The sequence below is a fragment of the Procambarus clarkii genome, chromosome 6 (assembly GCF_040958095.1).
Source record: "Procambarus clarkii isolate CNS0578487 chromosome 6, FALCON_Pclarkii_2.0, whole genome shotgun sequence".
Lineage (NCBI taxonomy): Eukaryota > Metazoa > Arthropoda > Malacostraca > Decapoda > Cambaridae > Procambarus > Procambarus clarkii.
The window spans coordinates 30,512,159-30,528,880 of record NC_091155.1 but is presented as its reverse complement, the minus strand read 5'-3'; the positions used below and the strand labels follow the sequence as shown (position 1 = coordinate 30,528,880).

At 39.8% G+C, this 16,722-nt stretch overlaps 1 protein-coding gene across 1 annotated transcript in view; it reads left to right on the top strand.

The window, feature by feature from the left end:
• Positions 1–9,841, top strand: part of C3G (C3G guanyl-nucleotide exchange factor) — a 268,377-nt gene extending 258,536 nt beyond the window's left edge. Inside the window, 4 exon segments of the mRNA XM_069307852.1 lie at positions 2,355–2,728; positions 2,730–3,175; positions 6,255–6,386; positions 6,518–9,841. Coding sequence (XP_069163953.1) covers positions 2,355–2,728; positions 2,730–3,175; positions 6,255–6,386; positions 6,518–6,647 — 1,082 coding nt within the window. The 3' untranslated portion in view covers positions 6,648–9,841.
• Positions 9,842–16,722: the final 6,881 nt, after the last annotated feature.

Here is a 16,722-nt window from a genome sequence, read left to right as displayed (position 1 = left end):
GTGTGTTGCTTCTCCTTCGGCCGGCTCATGCGCCGTCTGAGCCGTCCTGGTAGTTGAGCAAGGTGCTCTCTCTTCCATCTTCTCCTCGGTTTGTTGTGGCCCCTTCGATTCAGGTTTGTTTCTCGGAGTCTCTTTTTCTGTTGGCGTTGACCTCTGGGGTCGGGTTGGAGAGCTTCATGCTCTTCTCCAGCGCAGGGTTTTTTTTTGCTCCTTCGGTCGTAGCAATAGGTTTGTTCGTCTGCAGCTGTCTCCTTCTTTTCTGGTGAAGAATGAGACTGCTGCTTTCCGGAGGGGTCTTTTGGTTGGTGATGCTTGGGTGGTCGGGCCGGGGGTGCATCATGTTTTGTGTCCATTTGCAGCCCTCCGCCGTTCTTTGCGCGCCACGGCTTCTATGTCCGGGGATGCGCTTTGGGTTGATCCGGTTTTCCTTGTTCCCTGTTTGTGGGTGCGGGTCTCCCTGGTTGTCCACGGGATTATTAAGGCTAGCCAGCCTACAGTCTATCCCCATGGCCATGACGTTCGCAAGTTCGCTGCTCTTGCCGCCATCTTTGCCAACATGTTCTGGGCTGACATTCGGGCGCGGAGATTTTGGTGGTCGACCAGGGTCCTAGCTGCTCGTTATCTCATGAACGTTCCTGGACCTAGTCGGGCCTGTGTCGCTTTGGGTTGGTGGTTGCAGCCAGTAGTCTCAACTTACAGTTGAGGAGCGAGCAGCGATCACCTCCAGGGTACGTCTCTCTACTTTCCTCTGTGGGTAGTTAGCTCCGGGGAGCCACAGGGGCTCCCCACAGAAAACCAGCGTTAAATGTAATGAAACACCATTTTCTGGGTGAGACCCGGAGGCTCCCCGGCATCCCTCCCTCCCTCCGGTCGGCGTTTTTTTTGTGTGTTTTGACATCCAGCCTCAGAACTGAAGGGTGGATAGCCAGCATGAGGGGTCTGGGGCTCCCCCTTCCCCCTCCCGGAGAATGGAGAGCTGCGCAGACAGTGGCGTGGCGAGGTGTGACGTCATGCTCGTTTGCTCGTTTCTTTTAGGGAAGTTCTATCCATTTGTTCAGCTTTTGGTAGCAATATTTTCACCAGAATAGGGGTTTGTTTTGGGATGCTTACCTTTCTGGGAGGCACCCGGTCGATGGCAGACAGAATGCTTCCAACCACACGGGGGTTTCTATAAGCCATTGCTCCCCATGCCTCTCTGAGGGGGCTAGGTTCTGGCTCGTGGTCCCCAGTAGGCCCACAGAACTCCATACACATGACTGATGCCAAAGTCTGAATATCAGCCTAGTAAGCTCCGGGGAGCCTCCGGGTCTCACCCAGAAAATGGCATTTCATTACATTCAATGCTGGTTATATGAGAATACCACATCTGGAAAGAATGGTTAATGAGAAGTGTATTTTTTATATACATTAACTCAGAACCACTTTCTTTGTGTAGCCTGCAATGCTCTTTTGAAATGTTATCTTTCCACTTATGTACTATTCCTACTGATTTTATTGCCAAGGTTTCACCGCTTAAAAGTTGGAAACATTGTTACTGTAGAATTAATGTATGTATGAATTAATTTGTATGAATGAAAAATTGACATTCATAAAAAGTAAAGTGTTTTAAAGGTAAGATTTTAATTCTTGGACTGATGTAATGGATTTTCAGTTGTATCATATTCAGGTAATACTCATATAATTATTTCAGCTGTTGGTTAATGATTTTCACTCCTGTTGATTGTGCTCAGGAAGGATTTATGAGCTGGTAGCCACCTTGGACTTACAGGAGTTATTTCATACATCAGGCTAGATTTATCATCTGAAATGCTTGAACAAAGTGCACAATGCTAAATTTTTTGAAAGCCATTACTGGTAAAATGATAGTCTATTCTTAAGTTTTTCTGTATCTCAAGTGCTACTGTTTGAAGTAAACATGTAATTTTTAGAGATGGCATTTAATTAAGCATATTTAAATGCATATTACATTTTGTACAAGGACTAACTATGAAGATCATGTGGTTAAGGACTTATAAGATGAAAAGTATTAGTTAACTCTTTTAATGAAAGCTATTAACATTTATGTAAAATGCTTTCAATACAAAATTTAATCTAGTGGTGTGTCCTCGGCAATATTATTACCAAGTGGTGTACACTTCCTTGAAGACGTCATAACTATTTTTCTTATTTACATTTGGTATAAACAAAGTAAACTTGCACAAACAATCCTGTGCTTCAAGAACACAAAGTAAAATGTAAAAATTCAACTAGAAAGAAGACAGCATGCATCTTGGTCTTTTATAACACATCAATAGATATTAAGCTAAATTTTAACTTAAAAATATATTATAACTACATTTTCTTTTGTGTTTCAGATTTCTTATACCAGGAGGCATTCCTGACAACGTATCGGACCTTCATCTCACCAAATGAACTTGTTAACAAGTTACTTAAACGATACAACAAGTTTGTAAGCAGTCCTGATGTGGAGAGACAAAAGGCAGCACGGAATGCTTTCTCCCTATTGGTACGAGTGGTGGATGATCTTGCTATCACAGACTTGAATACTGATATTTTGGAAACGCTAACAAGTTTTGAATACACTCTTCTCTGTCGAGGGGAGTTGCTTCTGGCACGAGCACTCAGAAGAAAAATAGTAGAAAAACTAGAGGCCAAAAAGAGATACAGTGCCCCGAAAGAAAACTTTAACATTGCATCCCTGGGAGTTACAACAAGACCAGCAACTCTTCTTGGATTTCAAATCACACGAGATTGCTGAACAGATGACTCTTTTGGATGCAGAACTTTTCCTTACTATGGAGATTCCAGAAGTTCTCCTTTGGGCAAGTGAACAGAATGAAGAACGGTCACCCAACCTGACTACATTTACTGAACATTTTAACAAGATGTCATATTGGGCTCGTTCTCGAATCCTAGAGCAGGAAGATTCCAAGGATCGGGAAAAATATGTCATGAAGTACATCAAAATCATGAAGCACCTACGAAAGATTAATAACTTCAACTCCTACTTAGCTCTTCTCTCAGCCCTCGACTCTGCTCCTATAAGAAGGCTTGAATGGCAACGAACCATCACTGACGGTCTAAAGGAATACTGTGCTCTCATTGACTCTTCGTCTTCATTTAGGGCATACAGACAAGCACTCTCTGACTCTACTCCACCTTGCATTCCTTACATGTAAGTCATATTGAATGGTGTTAGTAACATAACATTTTAAACAGTTGTGATTAATGCTAAATTTTTGTAGAACCTGACAATTATTTACAGTATAGTATATCAATTGTTTAGGAGCTTAATTATTATTAACCAGTATTGGTGCCCAATTATGGAAACATCATTCATTACTCTGGTCTAATTTTGCTCCATTTTTGCTTCACTTTCTGGTAGGTCCATCCCGTCACTTCAGGAACTGAACCCCCAAATTTATTTAGCTAAAGAAGTTTAAGCACTGATGAGCTAGTTACATAGTTTGCCTACAATATCTACATAATCATCCCAGCATGGTGCCTTCTTTCAACAATTACTGTACTTTTGGTTTGTGTTCTCGGATTCTTCAGCTTCAACCTCCTATTTATGTATCTAGGATCCCGGTAGTACAGTTGGGTTCATTCTCGACGCACAATCGAGAATTCCGGGTTCGAATATCAGGCGGGATAAAAATATTTGGGCACATTTCCTTTCACCTAATGCCACTTTTCACCTAGCAGTGAGTAGGTACTCAGAAGTTAGTCAGCTTGTTGTAGTGTTGCATCCTGATCAGGATCAGTAATTCGGCCTTGGGGGGGGGGGGGTTACCTTGATTAAAGCCAAAACATGTATGAATATACCAGTACTCTGGCTTCCTGTCCCCTGACACAATGAATTATTCTGGCAATGATTGAGCCTTCTGCTTTTTGAAGGGGCCTTTGGTGATTGTTGCTTGGTTTCTTAGACCAGGGGTTCTTCACACACTGTCTTGTCATGACTTTGTGTTGCTTCTTTTATATCACTCGAGGGGTTCAGATAGGCTTGCTGTTTGTTACCTGGAATTCTTGGTCCCTTGTTCTAGGGTTTGGTTTTTTCCAGTGGCTTGTGTGTTGTTCAGTTAGACCAGCTGGACATGTGCTTCTTGGGTTCATGATGTCAACTAGTTTATGAATTAGTCAATGACAGTGCCATAAAGGCAGACTAACATTGGGTTAGTGGTTTTGGAAGTATGAGGTGCTTACAATTTAGTGCTTTATAGGAACACTGACCAAGTACTGTGTCCTTATGTGTGGTATATGCATCTCGTTCCTCTCCTCATGGTAAGCATTTCATGGAGAACAAGGAAGGAAACTGGGAAGCTACCAAGGGAACCCCTCACAAAAACTGTTGCTAAATGTAATGAAATGCCTCTTTTTGGTGGTCCCATAGTGATCAGGGGTTCCATTTTACCTGATTTACCTGAGGGCCACTAAAGAAGCCACAGGAAGCCAGTGGCTTGTCAAAGGTGCCCCCATTTGCCTTGATCTTTTCCAAGTATATTTTGAAAATCAGCACAGTTTTGGCAGTTACAGCTTTGGAGGGTAGGCAGTTATATGTGTTAATAAACCTGTGGGTGAAAAGCATCTCCTTTTCTCAGTCCTACATTGTGGCTTGCTGAGCTTGAAACCGCTGCTCCTAGTTTGTGTTCCATCTGACCTTCTGAAGAAAATATCTGGATAAAATCCTCTAACTTTTTCAGTATTTTAAAAGTTTCAATGAGATCCACCTTGTCATGCCTGGTTTGCAATGTCCTTAGCCCTGTAGTCTTCAAGTGTTCCTGATAAGAGAGATGACACCACTCTGGAATGACCTTTGTTGCCTGGTGTTGCACCTTCTCCAGAGCAGCTATGTCCTTCTGAAAATGAGGTTTCCATGCTTGGATACAGTGATCTAAGTGGAGGAACAGCAGAGATTTATACAGTTGAGCCATTACCTTATTTTCCTTATAGGCAAAAGTATGCATGATTATCCCAAGAGTCTGGTTAGCTTTTCTGACTGCTCCACCCACCTGTTGTGCAACTTTTAATGAGTGGTGGATCTTGACTCCACGCTTCCTTTCTTCATCACTCTGCTGTAATGTAATGCTATTAATTTGATAGTCATGGCATTGGTTGTTATGCCCCACATGCATGGTCTTGCATTTGTTGATATTAAAAGGCATTTGCCAGTCTTCTGACCATTTGTGGAATTAATGTAGATCTCTTTGTGAGGCTTCAATATCGTTATCATTTGCCACTTTACCATAAATCTTTGTCTCGTCTGCAAATTTGATGATGTGGATTGCAATACTCTCATCTATGTCATTGATGTACAGTATATGACAAAAAGGGTAGGTCCCAAAATGGACCCTTGTGGCACTCCACTTATTACATTTTCCCATTCCAATTCGTTTCCATTTAGCATGATGCCTTTGTTTTCTTTCCTTCAACCATTGTTTTATCCATTCTAATATTTTTACCATTTATTCCATGGGTCTGTAATTTCCTTGCCAGTCTTTCATGACAAGAAAAGACTGGATTTTTAGTACATCTGTTTTTTGCCTTGGGAAATTTATACATCAAAATATGATATACAATTTGAGGGACAGATTGAAATATTAATGGAGTGGGGCAATGATTACACCCTGTAATCATTACACCACATGGCTGTATTCATGTCCTGATATTTGAAGACCCTTTATACTTTGCTTGTTTGCCTACATTCAAAATATATATAATTTTTATTTACCTCTGACTTGTTTGTTTCTCATACAGTAATTAGATTTTTCTCACATCTGAAGCGAGGGCCAGTCGAAAGGCAAGACAGAGTAAACATCATCTTGATACCATTCATTATTTTATGTGTTTAGAGAGTATCTCTGTGTGTTTGCTGGGTCTTGAAATGGATTATGGTGAGAGACAGAGATAGGGGCATGGGAGAGGGGGAAGGAATGGTGGGAAGAGACAAAAAAAAAAAGAGGGAAGGGGAGGAAAGAATCAATTTCTATATCAAAAGTTTTGATCATGGTGGCATTGTGTTCTTTCATATAACAATATTAATAATTATAAATATTTATGAAAATATACACAGGTTATATTACTCTGTATGCATACAAGTACATCATTGCCATTTTTTGTTATAGGGCTGCTAATTAGGATTTTGTCTTCATATTCCTCACAATTTGAAGTAGCTAGAATGTATTAAGCTTTGCAGGCTCAATTAGTGCTGTTACTGTATTTTCTTGTAGTTTCATATATTTCTTATTTTGCAGTGGATTGATTCTCCAAGACCTAACGTTTGTCAACATCGGAAACAATGAGCTCATGCCTGATGGAAATGTAAATTTTTCCAAACGATGGCAACAATTTAATATCTTAGATAATATGAAGAGATTTAAAAAATGGTATGTACTGAATTATATTTTTAATTGTTGTTATACACATAGCTTCTTTCTATGAATCATATTTCTTGTTATATTTGTTATATACTGCTCTGTACAACATTCCTAATATATATATATGTTATTGTTTGCAGTCAATACCCCTTCAAAAAGAATGAAAAAATAATTGCATTCTTCAACAACTTTGAGTCCTATCAAAATGAAGAAGCACTCTGGTACATATCTGAGAAAATCAAGCCACGAGGGGGTAAAAAGAAGTCGTAAGCACTTCTCTCGCCACAGTATGTACTAAAAAAAAGATTTAAAGATTAGCTTTATTCACTTCAGGAATATGTGAAACTCAAAGAAATTTTATATTTTTGAGAAGTAGGAATAGATTTCCCAGGAGTGATAGTTTGGGTCATATAAAATATATTTAATATTAAGCTTCTGTCTGAGTAGCACGGTGTAGCATACTCGGTAACTTAGCGACCAAAATGTCTCTAACACTCCATTTTTGGCATTGTGATGAAAGTTTTCTCTATGCCAATAGAAAATGATAATTATTTGTAAAGAAAATACTAATATAACCCTGTCCAGTGTGTGATGTTTTCTGTAGAGCAGATTTAAGCATCAAGATGGTGCTCCTTGTGAAGGCCATAATGGCTAGTCCCTTTGAAATTTAGTAGCTATGTAATATATATGTAATTTTCTTTAATACGAAAATTGAATAGGCACACGTGTATGTATTGGCTCTGGCAGATGTGTGGCAGAGACCCTTGGCCATGCTTCTCGCTGTATGTACACTTTATGAGTGTGTAACATATAATACTGACATACTGCCATTAGGAATCAAACATTAATGTATGGTGGGTAGTCATTGTGTATATATTTGTATAGTTAATATATAATATTGCATTATAGCTGGATTTATTTTTTTTGTTTCAGTTTTGAAAATATGCCAATTTGTGTTCTCAGTCACATACACATTACAAAACTCTCTCCAACCCTAAGAGTTTGTTTGTGTAGCATAGCTCACATGTACTCCAGATATAAACCTTTGCAAGCCAAAGACGTAGCCATATGGCTGCATGTATAATGATTAGTCCAAAGATATATTCCTGCTGTTGGTGGGTGAAAGTCGCACCCAACTGACCTGTATTGTTACGGCAATAGGGTGAGCTAGACCCTGTTCACTTTATTTTTGGAGTCACAATAGGAGTCAGACCTTGACTCCACACCTCAAGGTGACAATTGTAGTCATAAATATTAACTTATGATGATTCATAAGAATCATATATCCCATTGATGAATCACAACCTACTTATTTTCATTATCATTATGGTATGACAGTCACAACTTGCTTATATTTCTGGTAATAAGACAGGTCAAATTCTACTTGTATCATATCATTTCAGACAAATTACATCTTGCTGCATCCTCCCGATGTCTTGATGTATTAGGTCACACCTCTAAGCATTGTCACGATGCATCACTAAGTTTCTGTTCTTCCTACATAAATTACTCTTCACTAAAACAGAGTTGCAAACTTCTGGTCATGTGACATACAACAGCTCGTATACCTTTTCAGTTATGAAATTTACACAAACTGTTGTGTGCATTTATTCTTGGATTCTTCAATAATAATTTATACCCAAAGTAATCAATAGTGCAATAGATTTACCAATTAGCAGAGGGTCTGTAGCCCACGATGACTACTAAAAGAACTGTATTGTAGGCTGGATGGTAAAATGTATATTTTGTCACATTTTAAAAGAGTGACTCACTTAATTAAATGCCATATATTTTTATTAAATTTTTGTGTTGTCAGGCATGCTTGTAGAACATATTGTTTCAGACATATTGGTAGAACAAACTTCTATTTGATTAATGGTTCTTTTACACATGTCCTCCTGGTCCAGTCCTCATCACCTGGCTTCCCTAATGGTAAAATCATTGACCATTTGCTGTATTGTTTTCGTCCGCTTCCCTGTATTCAGTATGTATATAGAATATATATATAAAGTGGATAGCTCCATGGATCAAATTTTAACCTGTATTTATCATAAGACATCTCTTAATATTCCTACAGCTGTGCCTCTGTTCCTTAATTTTTGTTAAACCTAAGTATATCTATTGTGACTTTCTGGCTTTTAGAAAAGGCTGCAAGCAAGGTGTTGGTGATGACGCGGGGCAACGCCCCAGTGGCTGCTCTCGCTCCTCCTTTAGCATGCTCTTCTGTTAGTTGTTGGCTCTTTGTTTGTCCTGATGTTCTGATTAGGTATCAACCATTCTGAATTCCATATTTGTCAATTTCTCTAATTTTATGAACCCACAAACATCTTAAACCCAAAAGCTAGCTAGTTTTTAAAAACCTGTCTCTTTTTCTCCTCACATAATAGCATGTATACTAATTGTGTCATTAATAATTAATTTTGTATAATATTTTATTTTAATCCATTGTAGTTACTATAATCTATCTTCACTTTTATCTCTATAGATTTTATGAAAATATTATCTATAGACGTGTTCCAAATAATATGTTAATATGTAAAGCTGCCTATTGAAAATCTGTTATTTATATACTATTTTGTAGATAAAATATATAGTATATATTTTAGTAATAATTTAGTTCTTGGCTCAGTCTGCATTTTCCGACATTTATGGTTGTAGTTACTGGTAGCCAGTAATAATCATCAAACACTGTTTGCACTTTGATAACATTCTTTAGTTATCATTTATGAGCAATACACATATAATATCAAAATATTTGATATGTTAAAAGAAGCAGTACAATTATACAAACTGTCCAATCCCCCCATTTCTGTTAGCACACGTGTCTAGCAGCATTTATGAACGAGTGATATAATTACTGAAGAATCTTAGTAATTTAATTTTGCTGCAAAGTTAAATTATGATGAAATATGAAAAAAGACTGATGCTTATTGTAAATGACTTTTTGTCAGAGATATGACATCTGCAAATGACAGACCTGTTAATAGGCAAAATAAAGCATGCGCTGACAGCAGTTACCAGATCTTGTTACTTAGCACATTTGATATGGTTTTGTGCACTTTCTTTTCTCATGCAGTATTTATGTACATAGTGCTCATTCATTGTGCTAATTAATAGAAGCCCACTATCTTATTTTAGGTTAAGATATTTTATGACTGAATCATGTCATCCTGCTCCTTAATAAGTTAATGTAAAGCTTGTGGTCTTTATACAGCTTTGTAAGGACATTGTGCAGGTCTCCTCTTATTGAGGTACAAACAAGGAATCAGAGGCTACGTAGCACTACATGGCCCCTTTTTCTAGTCATTCTTGTAAGTCATATTGCACCAAGAGATTTTATTTACCTTTTGGACTGTTTTAAAATGTATTACACATAATATTTTAAAGTTAAATAATGAGTTGCTATAAATTAATGGTTTGTATTGTCAAGCATTTTTATACAGAAAATAAATTTGATATGCCAATTCAGTTGTTTTATTACAAAAATTTGCAGACCAAGTATTAAAATGATGAACAATAATATTCAATCTGGCTCAGCAGATAGAAATTTGAGAAACAGTACAATTATACAGACTTGCCCCACACTTTGCTAGCGATTTGGCCTAGGTTTGTATTCTGGCTGCAGAGGATTATGCCTCTATTCACCCAGCAGTAATTGGGTACCTGGTTGTTAAACAATTGGCGGGTCGTATTCCAGGGAAACTATTTGATAAGGCTTACTATGACCTATGGGAAGGAAAAGCTCTCAGCCTGCTAACAGGTATAGTTCACCATACCCACCTTCCCCTATCTAACATGGAAATGCAGCCACATGAACAAATATCCCTCTGGGGGAAACAAAAGCAGCCCAATTGTCATGAGTAGTATAAAAAGTTATGTATACAAATGCAGATGAGAATTGTCTGTAGTTAATTAAAAAAGCAACCACAGTAGCAAAGGAAACAAGAGCTAAATTCCTAATTCTAGGGAGACTTAACTACATAAAAATAGACTGGATAAATAAGGATCCCTACAGGGTTGATGAGACATGGCAAACAAAACTGCCAAACATGACAGACAACACCTCTTAAACATTTCTTAAACACCTCTTCTAGAGTATAGATGAGAAAATGGTATGTGCTTTATGATACACATCTGTCATTACTAAGTATACAGCAGTGATAGACATTACTAATTTAATGCTATCAAACTAATACAATGGAACCTCAGTTGTCGGCTGTCCCTCTTTTACAAATTTTTCGGGTTACGATTTCAATTTCTTTGTAAAATTTGACTGTTGACGATCTTTACCTCCCCTGTTAACAAGTTTGTTGATACACGTATGGGTCGACAGAGTGCGTGGTTCCTGGTGGCACAGGCGAGGTACACTTCAGTTTACCAGTGCCTCCCGCCTAGTGACAATCATGCTTGAATTCTTTGTAAAGAATTTCATGGTTTTCTGCATTTTTGGTTTTTGAACATAAAAGTAATTATTATATATCATGCCATGGGTCCCAAGAAAGGCAGTGGTAAGGTTTAACCTAAGAAAATAGTTGCAAGTAGAGGCAGTGGAGGATGTCCTTTCCTCATTAAGAAAATGTGTGAAGTATGGGAAGAACTGCAAAGTTTTGCTGAAAAGACTCACCCAGATAAGGCTGTAGCAGGCTGTTGCATTGAACTTTTCAATGACAATGTGATGTCTCGCTACAGACAAGTGTTAAAATGTAGGGAAAACAAGTCTCTATGGAAAGGTTTTTAGTAAGACAAAGAAGCAGTGAGCCACAACCAGGTCCTAGTGGTATGCCTGCAAAGCGTAGGGGGAAGAGTATCCCAGAACTATCATCAGTGCCTGATGTTATAATGAAAGGGGACTCTCCTTCCAAACACAAACACCTCTCCTCTTCCCCCCTCCCCTCCCCACCATCTTCCATATGCCAACAAGTCATCAATAAAGGTAAGATATAAATTGTACATACTGTAGTACAAAATATTTGTAATACAGGTATTATGTATGAAGTGTATTTTGTAGTTAATATTTTTTTTGAGTGTGGAACGGATTAATTCAATTTACATATTCTTATAGGATGTACCGAGTAGATTATCCCAATAATATACTTGCTCCAAACTCATTAGCTTAATGATAGAAGCAAAGCTCTCATTAGCACTAATGATGGAACTCAAACGTTTTCCCTACTTACAGTTAACATTCATTCCAACCTTTGGAGAACGGTGAGGTGTCCGATTATATAAGCAATCGAGAAGAGAGTAATTAACCACGGGAGACATCTCCCATCACGCAGGGTGCAGTCGCACCTCCACAGATCTCCAGTATCAGCTCTTGATACTGGTAATGACTCAAAAGGGCCACCACTTATGGGCTATTCATGCCCGTGCCACCTTTTGGGTGGCTTAATCTTCATCAATCAATCAATCAGTAATTAACAGCACATTCAGCACTGCTCCTATGCCAGGTAAGTCCACTACGGGCTCACCATAGCCCATGCTACTTGGAACTTGTTCCGAGTAGCTGAATCTATAACAACAACAGTAATTATCAGTCTACTTTCAAGAGTGGTTTAGAGCAGACACTTGAGAGTTGTTGTTTTAGATTCAGCTACTCTGAACAAAAAGTGGCAAGTAGCACGGGCTATGGTGAGCCCGTAGTGGACTTACCTGGCACAGGAGCGGGGCTATAACTGTGTTCCACTTGAGAGATACTGTACCAACTCTCAGTGCACTCAACTCGATATCACACCATTGCTCGCCAAGTGTCACCTGCAAACTTCTGTATACTACAACTTCTGTCTGTGTTTATTGTCACCATACTTTATGTAACAACAGAAACATTACAAAGAAAATTCATTTTGGTTTGTGAATTTTTGGTTTATGACCCCGTCTCTTGAGAACGGATTACATTAGAAAACGGTGGGAGCTACTGTATGTTAGGGAGCCAGATGGCTAAGTAGACAGCGCTCTGGGTTCGTAGTCCTAAGGGTCCAGGTTCTATCCCCGGCGGAAGCGGAAACAAATGGACAGTTTTTTCACCCTGATGCCCCTGTTCACCTAGCAGTAAATAGGTTCCTAGGAGTTATACAGCTGCTTCCTGGGGAGTATGTGTGAAAATTAGGATTAAGGCCTTGCCCGAAACGTTATGCTTGCTAGTGGCTGTTCCAGAATGTAAGAACTCTTGAATATATAAATAAATAACAAATAAAAAAATATTGCTGTGAAACTGTTAATTAATCTATATAGCTTCACAATACAAAATAATTTTTCGAATACTGTGTTATGATGTAATTATGTAAAGTGACTTGAAAGTCCAGGGAAACTCATCATGGCCGCCCGAGAATGTCCACGCACGTCATGAGTGGTTTTGCGGGGTGCCCAAATGTGCCCGCTCATGGCAAACGGAATTTGAAAGGATTGCAGTGTAATGATGCAAATAAAATGGCTAAGAAAGTGAAGCTTGCAAAATTGGAGATAAGGTGATGTTATATTGCGTCTTTGGGCCAAGTAGCAAAAAGAAGTGAATGACATGAACATATGTTTTCAATGAAAATAGAAAAAAAACGCTAAAATGTGCCATCATGATCACTTGGGTCAACATGTTTAAATAAATAAATATTTATTTATTTATATACAAGAAGGTACATTGGGTTTGTGAGAATACATAGCATAGTATTTACAATCTTGTAAAGCCACTAGTACGCGCAGCGTTTCGGGCAGGTCAGTCAGAGAGGGTTAGACAATTTATTGAAATTGACGGAACCGGACGATGCTGGCAGTGAAAATTCTACTTTCATTACAGTTCAACTACAAGACTCTGGGGCGATTCTTGCCGAGGGAATAAATACTATCGCCTTCCTCAGAGAGCTTGAAGATGCGTCGTGTTTCAGAACAATGAAAATACAATCTCGAATAGTTTCGAAGCTGTTATTGTTACTCTAAACTTTCTGGGCAACATATAATGGAATTTCTCTCGAACCTCTGCTGTACGCCTGTCTTCATAAACAATGGCCAAACACCCTGTATATGCATGAAAAACACTTTGCTCACGATTCTAACATTGCTTCACTTTCATTCTATGTTCGTCCTGGAAATACAAGTAATCGCTCCCCCCGAACCAAAACACCTAACCTCGGCCTAACTTAAATTTTATTTAAATTAAATTAAATTTTTTTACAAAAGTAAAATATACATAATACTTTATATTTGAAAAATATATCCAAAATATTATATGTGGCCAGGGTGGTTGTTGTTATAGATTCAGCTACTCGGAACAAGTTGCAAGTAGCACGGGCTATGGTGAGCCCGTCCTACTTGCAACTTCTTGTACTACTTGCCCCCGCTCTTGTGCCAGGAGCAACCGTGCTACTTGTCCCGCTCCTGGCACAGGAGCGGGGCAAGTAGCACGGGCTATGGTGAGCCCGTAGTGGACTTACCTGGCACAGGAGCGGTGTAGTGTCTCCTCAAGTGTGTGTGGCCAGGGGATTGATGAAGATTAAGCCACCCAAAAGGTGGCACGGGCATGAATAGCCCGTAAGTGGTGGCCCTTTTGAGCCCTTGCCAGTATCAGAGTTGATACTGGAGATCTGTGGAGGTGCGACTGCACCCTGCGTGACGGGAGATGTCTACCCCGTGGCCCAGGGGGGTGGCCTGATTACTTATATACCATATAGCACGTCCTCCAGGTGGGGTGAGTCAAGGCTCGGCCCCCAGGGAAAGTAATCCTACAATTTAACTGTCTAAGGTCTCCACACTGACCACAAAGAATAAAGTTTTGATTCTTTACAATTTAATCATCATTGTAGTCCCTTTGCCTATAATAAAACCCCTGGCGCTACCTATTGACATTTACGTTAATGCTCAGTGCTCCCTCTCCCACCCCTTCCCACCTGGGGAAGGGATGGGAACTATTAGGGGGAAGCGCCAAGCCATTACGACTATATAAAACTGGGAAGGGATAAGGATATGGGATAGGACGGGGGGGGGGGGCGGAAGTCCCCCAACCATGGGCGGAGATACCAGCTCACAAACTAAATACCCAGGCCTCTGAAGGATGTACATTGGAAAATGTCCCTCACTCATAAAATACATCACAGATCCTCTCCAAGCCTACTCCCACTATACATAATAACAGTGGAGTATACCTGGAGTTGCAAGGCACATATAGTTATCAATGTAGATATGTGGCCAAGAACGTACACACATATAGACTTATCTGAAGCAATTTACCAAGCGCAAACACCAAGTGACCTCCTCCAATCAGTCCAGTTCTCAATTTAATTCATGTTCCCAACTTCCTACATTGACTCATAATAGCCGACAACTGATCATACAGTAACAGTATACTCCGATTTATTTGGTCATCACCAATCTCTCCCTTATTTACATCATATATAATGTACCCTTCTGTATGTTTATTAATTAACCAATTTACACATCTTATCTTAAAATTAGCCTGGAGCTTACATGGCAATAATTACTCATGCGTCTGGTATCGATGCGGGATCACTGCTTCCCAACTCAATGTATTCACTTTTATTTAATTTTGTTATTGTTGCTGCCGCCGGGCGGTTAGTTTATTATGCACTCCATAATCATCCTGCGAGCAGTAGCGCAAAAAAGGATTACAGAGGGTACAAATGGTCTTTATCAGACCTCAACGGAGATTATTACATTAACAATTACATTTATGTTTGCCAAATATCCTGTCTTACTTCCCAGTCTACTCTGGTCATAACAGAAACCTTTCGGAGATTACCCAGTCAAACTTTCCCAGCAAACATCTGTAACAGGTAAAGGATTGAGTCGTGTGTAAACAGTTCACACACGACTCACAACTGATGACGTTCGATCACTTCTGGAACAAGTGCTTTGCTGACGATATCTGTTCGAACCACAATGTTATAAATCCATGTTAAATGTTATAAATAAAGTGCCTTATTTTGAACTATTTGGATTTTCAGTTGTTGGTTTTTGTGGTCAGCTAAAGGGGAGGGTGGGGGGGGGGGGGGGAGGTTATTTGGGTATTCTGGTCTTTGTCTAATGATAATTTTACATAGGTGGAGCCCTGAGGCTTTTCTGAATCTGAAGGGCTTTGCTAGGGAGCTTTTGGCTATTACTGTTTTCTCAGAGACATACTGAATGAAGTTTAGTAGTCTGTAGAAGTTGTAGCCTAGGACGGTTGGAGTTCTTGATGGCTATGAGTTCTCTCCTGATTCTAACCCCCGCCTTCGTTTGTTATTGTGTTATGTCATATAGCCAACCGTGTTTATTTAGATCTTGTCAGGGTTCACGGCGAGTCAATGTTCTTTCCCATTTTGCTGTTAGGGTGAGTTCTACGATTGCTTTTCTCGACACTGGCATGTTTGGGTGATTGCCTCCCTGTTTGGACGTTATTGCATGGCTTACATCGCCTGCAAATTGGGTTATGATGTCTATATTCTGGCCGAGGAAGGTCGTTTATAAATATGGTGAATAGCATCGAGCCTTGTGGAACTTCAGCTGTTGGGACGAAGGGCACTTCTCCCGTTGCAGCAGTTGGCGGGTCTGTTATTCTTATAAAGTTCCTTATTAGGTTAAGAAACATAGTTTTGTGTAGGAATGTCTGCAAGTTTGTAGGCAAGTCCGTCGTGCCAAGGCTGTCATAGGCCTTGTGCACATCTCTCGTTATTAGTGTTACTTGGCCGATGGTGGAGGCTGCATGCAGATGATGTTGATTGCATGTTGGGTTGATCTAACTACCGAGAGACAATTTGGCTCAGGAAAGAGATTGTTATAGTCTATGTAATAGTTGAGGGGGTTTCGTATGATTTAATCAAAACATTTACCTATTGCTTCTAGGAGGGTTATTGGGCGATATTTACATGGTTGATGCATATACTTTTTGGGGGGTTTGGGATCGTTTTTGCCGCGTTGGAGACTTTGGCATGTACCCTAACGCCAGGGGGTGCATGAAATACAGTAAGGAGGGAGTGGAAGTAGTTTTCTGACAGGAGGTGGCTTTGTTTGGCCACTATTTGGCCTTCTCGGTGAAGGCGGAGACAAATGGGCAAAATGTTTCTTTCACCCTGATACGCCTGTTCACCTAGTAGTAAATAGGTACCTGGAGTTAGACAGCTGCTACGGGCTGCTTCCTGGGGGGGGGGGGTATAAAAAAAGAGGCCTGGTCGAGGACTGGGCCGCGGGGACGCTAAGCCCCGAAATCATCTCAAGATAACCATCTCAAGATAACTATGCCTGAGGGCGTGGGGCCTCGTTGCGCGTGCATCTTACGACTCCTGCCGTGTCAAGCATGGTTAATGGTCTTGCGAGGAGGTTGTCTGCACTTAGGTTTGTTGGGTCGATGACGGGGGCACTGAAG